Raw genomic sequence first — 16,779 nt, forward strand, 5'->3', positions numbered from 1 at the left:
CCCCCGCCTCCCAACTCCAACCCCCCGTGGCAAAAAACATGCGGTTCTATATGTGAAGGAAGTGAGGCAGGATGAGTCACGTCAGAGAAGGTGGAGGAGTGAAGAGCGAGCGCCTGACAGCTCATCTAACAAGATGATCAAATGGCCCCGGCGTGAGTCACAGCGAGCCTCCGGACTTTGATTCAGCAGAGTCTCTCGCTCCATTGTGAAAGGCGAAAACTGAATTCACGGAGGGCTTTATTCACATTTTCCACACGCCGGCTGGATTCACACATTTTGATGTCAACAAACTGGAAGATTACGTCTCCTTCCGTTCGATTGGACTTCTTTTTTTCTTATGTGTCACGACGCTGCAATGGGGACGCGAATGACACATCTCACGAGACCCAATCTGAGAGCCACGTTTGCGCCGTCATATACGCATATTTTTTTAGAATTGATTATGCGACAGATTATCCCACTGCGTCATCGGATTAAAAGTGATTTTGCGTGATTAAACAACTATTAGTGTTTGCCTGGTGAGTGCCGTGGGAGTCGCAGATGAGCGTGTAGAGGTGGCTGTTGTGAACTCAAGGTGGCTCGTGTATGTGGGCACCTAAAACAGGCAGACGTTTGACAATTTCATCATCGGCATTACCGATTAGGCAGATTGGATCTGGTGACACGGTGAAGGGGTACCTAATCAAGTGTCTGGCGAGTGTATCCAAGCGACGAGCACTCAAAATAAAAGCCAGACGTGGGTGGCGTCGGGCCTGTGCGAGCAGTCATGATGGATGTGCGGCTCCTGGAAAGCGCCGTGGAGAAGTCCAACGCATATGCGCGAAAGAACACACGCACACATCCTGGACGACCCTCGTCTGGTCTTTGATGACGACTTGAACCACCTTGAGTGGGAGCGTGCTCGCTGGCTCCGTGCGCCCGAGTCACGAGCGGCTGCGACATTCCCACGCGGCACGAAAAATAGGAAGACTGGCAAATAAGGCGCAGATGAGCCGGAGGAGGGCTGACATATAACAAGGTGCGAAAGCGCATGTGTGCGTGTAATGAGACAGCGCAACTCATCCGGCAAATGAAACCCACACCAACCTACAACACAGGAGGCGACACGGATGACAAACTGGGTGCATGCGTTATGTACACTAAGAGAACAGACCGTCCGCCAAATAAAACCCCAAACGACATCATACATGTACACAACACAGTCTTAGAGAAAAGTTTCGAAACTGGGCCATCACCCGCCACTCAATCTGACTCGGACCGGTTCTGAGGCGTGTGACAGACAAGAAGTGAGGAATATGAGCAAGAGCGGCACGGAAAATGAGAAACAGAAGTCATGATGTCCACCCGGTTGTTTGCCAGGAAGGCTAACGTCATTTTATGAACCATCTTTTTCTTTTTTTTTTTTTTTTGTCATAAAGTTCTTTTCCATCCTGAGAAATGTGTCCGTCTTCAGAGGTTTAACACTGTCATAAAATATACTGCTGGGGGGAAAAATAAAAAATAAAAAATAAAAATCTAAATGCCTGCGCGTGTATACAATGGTTGCTAACCGGTTAGCCGCTAACACCTGCACGCAATATTGTGGGAATCACAATGGCTGAGGAGATGTTCGCAATTCATTCAGTGTCATCCATTTTACCCTACCAGGGGAAAAAAAATAAAAAGCGTACATAAAAACGGATCTGGGATTGAATGTTTGGATTCTTAAAAGACATAAAAATGTGTCTCCTGGGTATTGAATTAGTCTTAATATTGTGGTTTCTTCCAACCCAGCCGCTGGGGGGCAGTGCCCTCCCCTGGGGGTGCACTGTTCCCCAGTGCCGGTCCCAAGCCCGGAGAAATGGGGAGGGTTGCGTCAGGAATGGCATCCGGCGTAAAACTTTTGCCAAGACGACCATGCGAGTTGGTAGGACGGTTTACAGGGGCGGATGGAAATTACTGACTCGCTGTGGCGACCCCTGAATAGGGACGTGCCGAAAGGAGAAGAAGAAGAAGAAGAAGATTGTGGTTTCTTCCGAAAGGCAACCGGCAAACTTTGTCACAGAGAACACATTTGAATAAACATACAAGCCTTTCAACCATTCTAAAAAAAAAAAAAATCGATAGCTGACCTGAGGGCGCGGCTGAGCTTGTCGTAGTTCATCTGCGGCTTACACTTGCGGGCGCCCCACAGACGGGCCACCTCGTCCGGGTCCTTGATGACAAACTCGCCGTAGTCGCCCTGCCAGGCGATGACGTCGTGGTACTCCTCCTTGCGCAACAGTTCGAGGATAAAGTGCCACAGCTGGATCTGCCGCGAGCCCGGGCTCGACTCGGGCTTGTAGGCCCACTCGGGGAAGGCGAACCCTGCGAGTGGATGACAGACAAGAAGGGAGATCAGGTGGAAGGTCGATGAACCACGAGGGGCGAAAGTGACCTTTAAATGACATTCAAGTCGGCACCAGCAATGAACGTTAATCCAAAATCAATTCTTATCAGATTATTCCATCAAAAGAACAGTCAATAATAAAAATATTCAACAGCATTTTTGTTGTGAAGCCTATCCTGAGCCATTTGTTGAACCAAGATGGCTCCAAAGCCTTGGCTCAGAGGAGAGTAATAACCGCGTCGGCGTATGTTGAAGTGAGACATGTCAACTGACGTATTAAAATCTTTCTATGCTATGCTAATAGTAACAACCAGAAGACTGCATATTCTCTGTTGAACGATTTAATGGCTGCCAGGATGATCGAGACATATCCGCGGAGCATTTTTCTGCTGAAGAAGGCCTGATCCGTCCAAACTGGTTTCTACTCTTACAACCGTCTCGGTGACTCAGCGTACAACTCTTGCGAGTCGCGACTCCAGAATCTTAATTCTTGCAGCTGCTTTCTCAGCACCACAATAGCTGGAACGTAACGTGCTGACTTTGCCTCGGCTGCCGGGAATAAGTCGGGCTGGCCGCCACCGAGGGCGGTTTCCACTGCAGGTCGCGGTCGCATCACCGGCATCGCGCTACTATCGCCGCCGAATGGACGGCGTTCAAACGGGTGGACCTTGGCCATGGTGCAGACAAAATATAAGCACGCGGGCGCTGTAGCAGTAAAAGACTCAACATACGGTTCTCGGTGTCACACACACACACACACACACACACACACACACACACACACACACACACACGCACACGCACACGCACACACACACACACGCACACGCACACCTAATTAAAACCAGATGTGCTTGGCACCCAGGCTCAGCGCTGAGGTTAGGAAACATATGGGCACAATATAACAATAATGCTTTCTCTCTGCAAAGTGTGTGTATGTGTGTGTGTGTGTGTGTGTGTGTGTGTGTGTGTGTGTGTGTGTGTGTTGAAGAAAAGCCCCATGGCAAGCGCTTGGTTGCAATCAGTTTCCCATTTTCCACAAACTGTGTCATATCAATATAACATCATTAGCTATGACACACACACACACACACACACACACACACACACACACACACACACACACACACACCCATAGTCAGATATGTCACACGGGCAGGTAAGTGTACACATCTGGTGCACTTAATTGGCTTGTAAATTATTTGGGCCAATGTCATAAAAGCCGACGGAAACATGAAAAAAAATATTTAAAAATTTAAAAAAGAGAAAAAAGTTACATACACCTGGCAGACAGAAATGGCCCCCCCACACAGTCCAAAGGTATCACAATATGGGGCGCAGATGGCCAATAAAATAATTACGAGCTTACATATTTTGGCATGCAACGACTTGTCATTTATGACCATATCGGGAAAAGCCGAAAAGAAGTACCGGGGAGCTCGCCAGGTGATGGAAAACCATTTTGGCCCCACGTGGGTCAAATGCACACAGTCATTAATTTTTTTTTTTTTTTTTTGCACCCAAGTCCGATTCATCTGATTTTGAGGATCGACCCAAAAGGAGTCTCGATCTGATAGCTCGGCGATATATGAGGGGAAATTTTTCTCTCAAAATGAAACCTCTCATAAAGCGAGTGAAGCAGTGTTGTATGAAGCAAATAAAACATTTAAATCCATTCATTATTTTTTTTTCCAGGTGGCGTGTTTTTTTTTTAACTAATTGATTAATCATTTGGGAGAAACATATCATTATGGACAAAAAAAATGTGTGTGGTTTTGAAAACTATTTTCCGGAAATCAAACCATTTTTCATGTAATAAGTATCGAAACTTAGTATCGGTGACTTGAACTCATACTTTATCGAAAAACAGTGGTGTCTGTTCGTCCCCAGAGTAGAAGTGCGTGCTTGCGAGCGTGTGCGTGGCTGTGTGCGCGTGCTGATTCGGCACATTCTGCCTGCACGACACCGATTTACGTAGCAGCTCATTTACAGCTTGAGCAAGCAGCGGCAGGACTCCCTCCTTATCAACATCGGTACCATAACGGCGGGGATAAAGGGCGATGTCACACACGTCGCTTTGCAGAGCGAGGGCTAACCGGGTTAGCGGGAGTAATCCTTCGCAAGTGAGCACACGCGGAGTATCAAATGAAAGAATGAGAAGAACTAACTCGATGCATATGGGACCGTCCTCATATTTTGGTGAAACAGTCGAAAAATGTGATCCACTTTCCCGTGCAGGGCAAATTTAAACATATTCAAGCTGCCTGATTGTCCGCTGTGATTGGCTACGAGTCAGCCGCGAAACTCATGAGGAAAAGCACGATTAAAAAAAAATTGTAGCTAACAAATCGTCTTAATGGGGGTAAAAAAAAATGTTCGTCCTGGCTTGGGTGACACATTTTACTATTTAAAAAAAAACAAAAAAAAAAAAACAGCAGACGCAGCATCATCGACAACTAATCGGGCTGAACAAATAGATAATGAAGTGATGATGGACAAATGATCTGGAAACAATGTTTGATTGTGTCGTCGTGACCATAGCATTAGATACGCTTGCGCAATCCATTTTGATTAAAAAGATAATTTAAAAAAAAAAACAAAAAAAAAAACAACGGTTTCAATTTTCAGTCATTTCCACATTGCGAATCGAATTTCAAACGGATCACGAGTGCTTTAAAACAATCCAAGTACAATTTGGAAAATGTCAAAGCCCATGAGCAATCAGTTGTGAAAAATAGTGCTAACTCAAAAACTTCAGTCGAGTCAAAGACACAAATGTCATTTTTTTGGGACTCGGCAGGCCAAAATGACAAAGAAACTAATACAATATGTATCATGAGGAGCTGAAAATGGAAGACTCTCGACTTTTTCCCCGACTTCGATACCAGAAAGGAGGACACTGATCATGGACAATGCAAAGCGCCCGCTGCACAGCACCATGTCGAGGCAGAGAAGCAGCTTCAGTGACAGGCCGCTGTCGCCGCCCTGCTCGAATGACAGCCTGAGGAAATCCTTTGTCCCTCACGCCAAGCGGCTTTTAAGCGGCTTTCTATTCGTTGATTTATTTCTCCGAGCAACCATCCGTCTAAATGAGGGAACAGGAACGAGCGCGGTGAGTCAGCCCGCAGACAATGAGGTTCTTAGAAAAACATCTGTCAATGGGGACCAATCACTCGTGCGCACGTGCCCGTATCCGCGCATGTCTCACGTTCAAGCGCCGCCGTGGGCGAGCCGCACGCATACGGCAGGTGAAGTGGGCGAGGTGTGCTCAGGCGTGGGCGCGCGGAGCACATGCGCAACGAACGCAAGGATAGTGAACACGCCCACGCCAGCGAGCGCATCCCCACTGACTCACGCCGTGTCGGCTGTTGTCGTCCGCCGATTGCGCCTCCCACCTTTGTTACCATCTCCCTTTTTTCCCTTTCACGACGGCCCGCCCGCCCGCGCGCCGCCTGACCGAGACGCAGTCGCCTGGCAACGCAAGCTTTTAAAGCGCTAAAAATAAATAGATGACTCACGACGAGATGGGATTCAATTATAGGGAAAAAAATAATACAAAATAAAAAAAAATCAAGTTGTTGGGAGGAGTTTGTGGAGTTTAGGGGGGCAAGCCAGCAGATCAGCTCACGTCTGGATACAGAACTGGACAAGTCCGACAAAAAAAAAAAAAAAAAAAGCTACAAAATTTGTTTAGGATTCAAAACAGTCCCAGTCGGTTGTATTTCTATACATATGCGGCTCATTCATCAAGCACTATTGCAGCAAAATGGGCTAAAAGTGGACACTTAAAAAAAAAAAAAAAAAAAACAGCTCATGAAAATACTTTTTAATATCAAGTGTGAATTTCGACACCCAAGTAAAACGTTCATGTGGTCTGCATACATCTGCTGTCCGGTCAAAGTCAAAAGGTAAGCAGAGCTGCATGCGGGTTTGTTGGGAGACACAGATGATTAGTTGAAGAAAAAAAGGCACACAGATTGCTTGGGGTGTCATACTTGTGGGTGGCAATAATTAACAAGTGCATCAAGGGCAATGTATGAAGTGCTGCGTCCACAAACGAAAATACCATTGCCGATAAAGCTCCGCAGATACGACAGAGTGCATCACTGTGTGTCGACATGGAGTGCTGGCAGATACAATGTGACACAAACGTTTTTTTTTTAAAGATACTATAAGGCAAGATATTTTGAGGGTGAGATATTTTTGATCCCACACTTCCTAAGCGGAGTCACTGATCGAGCTAAAAGAAAAAAAAGTATCCAAGGCTGTCAGCAACAAGTTTCTGTAGCGAGCCGCCCTCTGTTTGTATTCACCACTCCCTTCCTCCTATTCTTTGCCGGGTCTATATTTAGCTCTCGCAAAGGTTGTCTGTGACTCGGGGGCACGGTGGTGATGCAGAGAGGCGAGCGGGCCGCGCAAAACGGCGACGGCTGGCTGCCATCCCGGGTGGCGGGTTATCTGGATGGATCAGCCTGTGCGCAGGAAGTCGATGGCCACGGAGAAGAAGGGGGTTGGGGTGGGGGGTGGGGGTGGGGATCTCCCTGACGTGGAAAGTGTGGGAAAGTCAAGTTCCAAAGGGAATAAATAAAAGACACATCCAATCTAAATGAGGACCCCGGAACACAGATACATTTGAAAAAACTGTTGGAGGTCTCAAAAAAAAAAAAAAGTGCATCTGTTGGAGCGAGCGTTCGCACCGCCTCAATAAGAATCGGCGCGATTTTAAGCTTTCCCGGCATTCCGGTTTTTCATGATCTCAAAAGGTACGGGTGGCCAAAAGATCAAATCGCGCAAACTCGGCTGGTTGTCTGCTCTCGGCCGAAGGCAAATGGAGCACCTGTGCCCATGTGGATCACGTGGTTCAATCTGACTCCTGAGCTTGTAATTAGCCCTTTTCGAGGCTGGACATTCGGTGGCTCGGAGCCAGAGAAGAAGTCTGAAAACCAGCGGGGAGTGTCGGGAGGGAAACGGGATGGAAAGATTAGTGGAGGAGATTGGGCGGGGGGGGAGACAAAGGGAAAGACGAGCCCGCGGAGATGAAAGCGGGAGAAGGTTCACAGCGAGGAGCCTCACTCGTGACGAGGGAGCAGCCGCAACAACACCATCCCGAATACAAAACCAAAAACTTTTGCCGTTGCGTCGTCTCGTCTCGTGGTTCTGTGGCCCCGCTGTCGCTCTCCCCACGGTTCATCCAAACCCAAAGTATCGGACCAAGAGCCGTATTTCTTTCTTTTTTTTTTTTTTTTGTGCGATAATCACGGTGTGATAACTTCGGGCATCTGAAGTAAATCTCAAGCGTTCGGGATGTTTGTAGAAACCGAACACTGCTTCATTTTGTTTGGTCCTGGAAAAACTCCCATCAGCCTCGAGGACCTGAGCGGCTTTGAAAAGTCTCACGGGAGAGATTCCGTTTGATAGCCGTCATTCACTCCCAAAGACGTTTTTCAATGTCTTTTCAGACTTGGTGCAGAATTGGCCGGTACTGAATGAGTTTTTAAAAGGCGTCGGCCTTTTAACGGACAGCGGTCTAAAGACAGAACCGAGAAAGAACTTTAAAGTGCGACAAACACTGTGACTAGACCGGTTTGCACGGTCAGGGCCAAGTACATTCTCAGGTGTGCTCCAAGCGGGCGACCGTGAAAGGCGACAAACAAGATCCAAGGGCGCCTTGACAAGGAGATTCTTATCGTAGTTGACCTCCTGACAATCCTCGATTCATATATCATCGGCTCACGATACGAGTGCTCAGAGCAGCAGATTCCGTACGGACAAGACTGAGCTGGGAAAACGTGTCTGAGCAGGTCGTGGTCAACCCGGCTCCCCTGTGAAAACGCTGGACCCCATTTTGCCCGGCTCCCAAGCATCAGGACTGCCTTTTGGGAGAAAACGGGGGAACGAGCCTCAGGGAGAGATGAAATAAGAGAGACCTCCTCCAAATATATATTTTTTTTAAAAAGAGGAGAGGGAGATGAGTCACTTGTCTTGGCAACAAGGCGGCACAGCATCTGACGAGAATGAACACGAGTGCTTTGAAAGCAAACGTCGTTCGCAGGTTGTCCCTGCCTTCAAAAGCAGATTTTAAGACTTCTGCCGATATTTTTTTTTTTTTGGGTGAGGAAATGGGCCATTTTCAATTTGACAAAATGCGAACGAAATTCCCGTCAGCTTCAAACACCTCGGCTTGGTGATTGGGTTTTTTTTAAGCACTGTTAGCGTGAAAACGGGAGGCTTTTTTTTTTGTGATGATAAAAACAAGCCAAATTTCTTTCCAACGCCTAACGACATTTTTCGTGATCAAATTCAATTTAAAAAATTCATAAGAATGTTGGGGCACATTGAGGCAAATCCGGGGATAGAAAAGTCAAGCCTGGTGGAATCCCAGAAGAAGCCGAGCGAGGCAGCTGCAGTCGTTTGTAGCGCGGCGGTGCTGGGAGAAATTTAGAACTGGCTCCCGTGTTGCGGTTTTGGTCATCCGACGACTTTCATTTTCCTCCAACACGCGCACGCGCCCAAAGCGCACACGTGCGGCCGCAGCCCAGAATAGGCCCTGTGAGCTTCACATCCGGCAGGCTCGCATCGCCGACTCAGACCGAGACTGGCTGCCAATCAAACCGTTCGAGCCGCCTTGATCGTAGCCTCCAACCGTCTTTTCCATGGTGGGTAACGTATCTCATGGCTCCCATGGTTGCTCCTATCGCCAAGCAAGGAACTATACAAACATTTTGCCTTCGATTTCTGGGAGTGATGGACGCGAGATTAGGTGCTGGATGCTCGTCAGGAATAAATGTCAAGCTTCTGATCAGCTCCACATGTCCTCAGCAGGTTTTGCTGAGATGACTTTTCTTCAATGTGTGTCAACGCCGAGAGATCACGTCCAACAAAGTTTCAGATTCGACATGCGGCGGCGAAAGGAGAGAGCACGAGACCATGAACCAAATTTGTCGCTTTTGACAAATACACACCGTGGAAAAATGGGCCTCGGAATCCCTCAAATCCTCCGAAGTTTAGTAAGGGGTTGTAGTCAGCCAAAACACCAGAGACAACACAATTTTTTTTTTTTTGTTGTTATGACTAAATGTTATCGGAGTTGATATGACAATCAGTGAAACGCTAGCAAGCATTTGCGAGGTGCAGCAGTGAAAGGGAATCAAACAGAAGAAGGTGCGCTTTGGTCTCACGTCGAAAACTGGTCCGCACGGCACTGAGAATGTTTGTTTTTGCTCGCAGGGAGGTGCTGTGCGAGGAATCACTGAGCACCAAGCCCAAGTCAGCCCGCGCGTTCGATTCCCCACACAGGGAAAAAATAAAATAAAAAAAATTTAAAAAGGGGGGGCGGGGGACTTTCTCTCATCGGAGACGTCTGGCTGCTTTACTCAGCCTTTCCTCACCCGCCGCCGCCGTAATTCCCCCGTCGGCGGCATTAAGGTTGGATCTTCTCGCCTCTAGACTGAGCGGCTCGTGCTCAGCGTTAAAAAAAAAAAAAAACATTCAAAGGCAGAGGCGCGGTGGCGTCACCGCAGGGACGAGGAGGCACTCGCCAGCCAAGGCGGGAATATTAAAAGAGCGTGTGCGCTAATGCGAGACAGACAACCGCCGCTTGCATGTGGGGGGGCTCGAGCCTCTGATTTTCATTGGGACTCTTGACTTGTTACCTCCACCAAAGAAGATGGCAGGGCTCCCCCCCCCCCACGACCCCCGCTTCCACAAAACTTAATGGAGGGGTGGCGCACGGGCCAAGGAAAAAGTCATGACATTTTCGTGCCCTTTTGCTTCACATTCCGTTTCCTTAATTTCTCATCGTGTTAAAAAGGCACATTCAAAAATTGACTCGTTTATGTTTGTCTGCAAAAAGTCGGGTCTCTGATAGAACCCGACAGATTTGAGCGCAGATAAATCGACATCGGTCAATATCTAATCAACGTTTGGCCGAGGGGTGCAACTTAGGTGTGGAATTAGCATTTATGCTAACTCCGGCGCATTTACACTGTTTATTCTTGTGTTGATTTATGTGCACTGTCCCACTGAAATATATTTTTTAAACTATTAACACATTATTATGTCATTCCACATGTTATTTCCACATTAATCCGCAAGAGGGCGCACTAGGCCTGTGTTGAGAAGTCGACAGTGAGTCTGACGTGAGCGACATAGAAGAAGAAGCGCCGCATCTTCTACCTCCGAAGTTGGCCGAGTTGTTTGAAAGTGACACCGATTTCATTGGATTTCGTGATTTGAAGCGACACTGATGGTTTGGTCAACTTGTTAGCATGTTATTTATGTTCTCGTGATCTGAATAACTCTTCATATGTTAGGCGAACGTTTTAACATGTAACGTTAGCATAGCCTACACTCATTTTGCCTGTTATTAGCCTATTTTTATTTTGAATTGCCTTTCAAGATGACAATGTCTGTTCTGGATGTTGGATTTTATCAAATAAATTTCCCCCAAAAATGCCCACTTATACTCCAGTGTGACTTATTTATGGTTTTTATTCTTCTTTTTTATGCATTTTATGCCTGTTACGACCTATACTCTGGAGCGACTTATAATCAGGAAAATACAGTAGAATCGTATTTTTTTTTTCTCCGCAGTAATTTTCCCATGCTGTTCCTGTACGAATGTAATATCAGTATCAGCATTGGCTCACGAAATATATCGGTCTCAAAAATAAATCTATAATTCCTGATCCTTAGGTTATATTGACAAAGGAATGCTTCTAACACGCAATTTGCACGCGCAATACATCTGCTTTAAAATTTGTCATGAGTTTGCCGTAGAATGAAAACGAAAGATACAATCCAGACATCGAGAGGACGTGAGACGAAATCATGCAAGTAAATGATTAAATCTTCTTCGGAAGCTCCACGTTGAGAAACGCGTGGCTCGCTTCAAGGAGACGACGGCAGAAGTTTGGGCCGTGATAAGGCGAGAGCACAAAGGTGAACGAGTGGCCTTTCAGGCTGACCTCATCAAACGCCGCCTGCGCTTATTATCACTAATGCCGTTTTACGAGCCACCTTTGAAGCGGCCAACGACGCCACGGAGCAGCTCGACCGTTCTTGCGCTCCGAACTGGTTTTCGTGATGAGATTGAGTAATCAATTCGAGCCCTTTGCGCGTCGAGCGGGTGACGAGCGTGACATCAGATGCACACCCGCGGCATGTCAGGACAGGGAGAAAAACAAAACGTGAGAGACAAACGTCGAGTTTCTGAACGTTTTTAGACAAAACAGGAGAAAACCTTCACTTGGTGCCTCAGTCAAAACACGATAGAATTGCCGTTGGGGGTGTTGAGACCAGGACCCCTTTTTTTTTTGTCAGTCACTAAGCAGTTTCTGGACAAAAGGAAGATCCTAACAACAACCAATCCAGGGTGTAACCCCGCCCTCTTGCCCAAAGTCAGCTGGAAGAGGCTAACAGCTCATCCTCCAGCCTAATCGGGACTCGAATGGAATATTTCAAGCCCTTGCTTCAGTAGAGAATAGATTTGAATTCAGCTAAAGAATCTGTCCATCGCCGAGGACAACCAGCATTTGGAGATAGTTTATCAGCCAGGAATCCTTTTCCTCGTCTCAAAGGAAATTCCGCGTGGTCGTCTTGACACGTCCTTGTCGGGTTGCAGTGCAAATGCATCAGACGACAACAATGTAAGGCGCGACGGGGCTCAGTCTTATGATATACTAGAGTAAAAATAAATAAATAAATAAATTGGCAGCATGAACATGATATAGCAGGTGGGAGACCAGGTATAAATTATTTCAATAACATCCAATCTTAACAGTGTCATCAATGAGTTTCATTTCAAGATCAAGCGGCCATTTTAGGTCCACGTTAAGACCTTCATTTCGATTCCCCAACATCCCTAACGTTCCAAATGAAACCCTTCACCTGTTTTTTCCCCGCACACGCAAACTGCGGACGGACCATTTTGAATCCAATCTCTCCCGGCGGGAAGATGGAAACATGGCTGATGGTGGTCGACTGGGCTGCGGTGGTTTTCGACCACAAATCGTCGTCGGCCGCGACTGGCCGAGCAGCCCGCGAAGCATCAAATAAAAACAAATAGTTGACACGAGCTGCTGAAGTGTGTGCAAGTGAACCGCGCCGAGACCACACATTCGTCAATGTTAAGAGACGTTGGGCCGACTCGTTGGAAGGCATATCAAAAAAATATTAGCTTTTGGATGGGGCTTAAAAAAAAAAAAAAAAAGGCAAGCAGCAAGTGTATGTGCTCGGGACAAGTCTGGGACAGATCAACCAAAATTTAGCAGCCACAAAAACCAAAACTGGGCTCTTTATTTGATTAATTTTTTTTTCCCCCTACTCCATCGAGTTTCAGGCAGTGGTCGCTTGTGAGAATCCGTCTCACTTTTTCCCCCCGCTCCAGACTTTCCACTCGTGCGCCGCCGCCAACAGATGCCACACTTGGACCTCTGAATGCTGCCATTTAGAGGGAAAAAAAAAACATTCTGGATCTCTCTAATTACGACAACACGGGGCTAGCGGGCTACGCTCGACTGCAACTGCACGCGCTTCGACTCGGTTGCAAGCCACGGGCACAGGCTGGCACCCGGTTCCGCCGGTGCCGCTTTTTTTGGCGCGTCACGTGTCAGAGATGGCAGTCATAACACGGAGCGCCTCTTTCAGTTTGGGTGCCTCCAGTCAAAACACGAGCACCTTCCAAAACGCTGTCGGGAAGCTCCCGCCATCGCGTGAAGGACGTTCTCATCATTTAAAAGCACTTTGTCAGCGTACCTCAAGTTTACGTTTGGAGCTTTTTCAACACCACGCGACATAGCGTCGTGTTGCCATATATTATTTATCCTCTGCGAAGAATGACGACGATCGTGACGAGTTGATCAGGCTGTAATTGTCCTGATAAATAATCTTTTGAAAGAATTTGATTCATTTGTAGATGGTCTCCAACTATTAAAAAAAAAAAAAAAAAAAAAAAAAAAAAAGCTGAAATGTTTTCTACAACCAAAACCTTGATCCATCATACTTTGCTTCAAACGGCATTATAAGGAATGGTTGGACTAACTGCTTTCGGGGTAGTTCGATGCTGGTTTTAGTGGAGGGCAATAAATAAATTGCGCACAGCCGGTACCTAAATAAACGTATGGACCAAATTAAACACTGCAGACGCACATACGTGTCAATCACCACTCACCCCGGTCCGTGTTTGTTTGGCCCGCATGTCGCGGCTTGTGTGCGACCTGCTTTCTATTCTTCCGACTTGGGTCACCACAACCACTGTGTACACACACACACACACACACACACACACACACACACACACACACACACACACACACACACACACACACTTCCAGGAAAAGATGCTTGCCACCACAGTGATGACCTGAGCGTCGGCTCCACAACACACCAGGGAGATGCTGACGTCACTCTATGGCATTTTTTCTTTTCTAGTTTTTTTTTTGTGTCCCAAACAGCGATGGGGTCAATGTGTGCGACGGTCGTTCGGGGAGTGTGTGTGTGTGTGGAGGGGGTTGCATCCTGTAATTACTATACTTACTCCATTTGGCAGACGTCTGATTTATGGAGCAATGTCCAAACAACAGTATCATTTATTTATTTTGCATTTATTACATCGGGGGAAGTTGTTTTTAAAACCACTATTTGATTGACAAGAATTATTACACTGCGGCTTACTTTATTTTGGCTTCTTGACTCTGCATCACTCGCACGGGTCTCCCCCGTTGGTACGACGGAACGTTCCGGCGAGACTCTCTGTATTTGTGTTCCATCCAAAATGTTCTTTTTGTCATACTTGCTTTTGACCAGTGAAGATGATTCACATTGCTAATTAGCAGAATTCCACAAACAAGACAGGTTTTTTGAAATAATCCAGAGACAGGAAGTGGGCGCCGAGAGCATGTGAGACGACTTTTTCACAAAGTCACGGACTGTCGCGGAGTCAAAGTCAACCACATCATCCATGACTAAATGGAGTGCCTCAATTTGTGAATAGCGAACCGCAAATATGCAGCCGATGACTGCATTTTGGCATTATTCTAATTTGAAGTCCTTTAACATTGAACTGAAAGAGTCACTGTCATTTTTTTAGGGTAATTAAAGTCGCTATTTTGGAAAGGGTGAAAATAAGTCCGGTTCAAAGAACTGACCAAAGTCAGGCGTAGAAAGGAAGTGGTCACCAGCTGCATGTGATACCAAAAAAAAACAAAAACAAAATACACACACAACCAGAGGAGCGAAGCCAAACACATCATCCTTCAGCAACATCTTTGCAAACTTTCGTGGATCAACTTGGCGATGGAGCGAAACAACAGAAATTGACCAACGGTGCTTCCATCTCATCCAAAATGGCTTCCATTTGTCAACTTCAATAAGTTCTTCCTGCCTATAACAAAATATCCGCCCAATAAGCGAGTTTCTCAGCCAAAAAAAACCCCGACAAATCAGCAAATTGATGAATCTGCTTTGATTCCCCCCCCCCACCCCGCCCAATTTGATCAACACTGTATAATCAATGTTATTTCAAAGGGAATAACACGTCAAAAGACCAAATCTGGCGCAGTCAGGAAGTGGACACCAACAGCATGTGATACAAGAACAACTTCGCAAAAACCACCGCCGGGGATTCCAAGTCAACCGCATCATCTTTCACCAACACCGTCACAAGCTTTTCGTGAGGCAGCGCGACTGAAAATGACCGGCAAAGCGGGGGAGGGGGGAGGCTTCAAGAAAACGGCCTCCGCTACTCAATTGCGTCTTGTTCTCCCCTGGCTCGGACAAATGGCCGACCCTAAAGGCCAATTTGGTCGCTTAAAAGTCAAAACGCTGGCCGGGTTGCGCACACGTCAATGTCATGCGGTGCCAAACTGACAGACATATGGCCATGCAAAACACACACACACACACACACACACACGCACACACACACACACACACACACACACACACACACACACACATTAATACGCTGGCGGTCATTAACAGCAGCCCTGTCCTCGCCAGACTTAACGCTCGCTAATTGCTCATGTATGGCCCCTTTCACTGGGCTCTTTCTACACTAACACACACACATACACACACAGCACAACAAAGCGCGCCCGCCGTGACGTCGGGTGTGTTGATATAAGGAGCAAACACAAGTGGAAAATTGGACTTGCCAGTGGCCAGACTGCCGACTTCCTGATAGGAAGAGTTTGACCCATTTCTATTTACACATATGTGCATCAAGTCACAGAGGAAACGCGCGCTTGCGCACAAAAGGCCGGTGTGTTGCGCGCGGCGTCAACACAACTTGTAATTGAAATGTTTTGCATGGTTATTTGAGGGATTGAATTCCATTACACTTTGTAAGAAACAAACACAAAGTTATGTACTCGTAAACCGGCATCAGCACTTTTTTTTTTTTGCCATGCTATTTTATGTGACTGACTCGAATCTAAACTTCAAAAAATTTATTTGAGTGGGATTAAAAAAAAAAAAAAAAAATAAGAGAAAATGTGTTTGTTTAGTTTCTTTTCTTGAACAAGTATTTGAAGATAATTGAAGAGTTTCACGTGATTGGCCATTCGCTCGCCAAACACACCATCACAGCCGTCTTATCCCAGCAGGGGTGATCTAATCAGGTTTGCCTGGACCTAATCTCACACTGTTCTCCCGTAATAAAGACAAAGCATCAGTTGAGATGGAATCTGGCCTGCTGTCGGGCAGGAAAACCTTTTTTTTCTCTCTATCGGGGTTATGAAAAACACGATATGCATTCAAGTGACTTGGCTCGGAAGCGGTCACGCCACAGAGGCGACAAGTTCCTCGCGGCGAAGCAAAACCGCACTTTGTACACAAAACGTGCTTCCTGGTTTGCCACACTGTGACAATCTTCTCTGCGAGAGGCCACAACATCACGTATTATTTACTACTAAGTTGGGATGCATTGAAACCAATTCCACTGACTATTATTATTATTTATTATTATTATTATTATTATTATGAAGGCAGTGGTACCAGGCCAATCAACTATCAACTGCACTTTACCAGCCCGACATATACATACTCATATACTCGAGCGACAGCAGGGACAAATATTCGAGTCCTCCCATCCACTCGGCGCGCTGCTCGGTTTTGCAAGGAGAAGTAAGCGGTGGTGTTATACAGTAACGCTTATTTTATAACTATTCTCGAGAAGCATTTTTTCATTTTGTTGACCTCACTTTATTCATGCGGTAACATGGTGTCCCTATTCCTGCAATTCTGCATTCTTCTTCGTCTCATCTCTATACTTTTACACAGCGCCCCTGGTGGTCACATTGAGACAGCACATAACCAAAATGCCTTGGTACAGACTACACTGATCGGAAATGCATGCCAAATGTTAAAATGTCATTAACAACAAGTTGGGACTATTAATGTGATATTTGAGT

At 46.5% G+C, this 16,779-nt stretch overlaps 1 protein-coding gene across 3 annotated transcripts in view; it reads right to left on the reverse strand.

The window, feature by feature from the left end:
* Positions 1–16,779, reverse strand: part of erf (Ets2 repressor factor) — a 29,107-nt gene that overhangs the window by 4,434 nt on the left and 7,894 nt on the right. For all 3 annotated transcript variants that reach the window (XM_019874164.1, XM_019874163.1, XM_019874165.1), the window contains one exon: positions 2,112–2,346. In XM_019874164.1, coding sequence (XP_019729723.1) covers positions 2,112–2,346 — 235 coding nt within the window. The remainder of the gene's footprint in view (positions 1–2,111; positions 2,347–16,779) is intronic.

Source organism: Hippocampus comes, unplaced genomic scaffold (assembly GCF_001891065.2).
Source record: "Hippocampus comes isolate QL1 unplaced genomic scaffold, H_comes_QL1_v1.1 scaffold166, whole genome shotgun sequence".
Taxonomy (NCBI): Eukaryota; Metazoa; Chordata; class Actinopteri; order Syngnathiformes; family Syngnathidae; genus Hippocampus; species Hippocampus comes.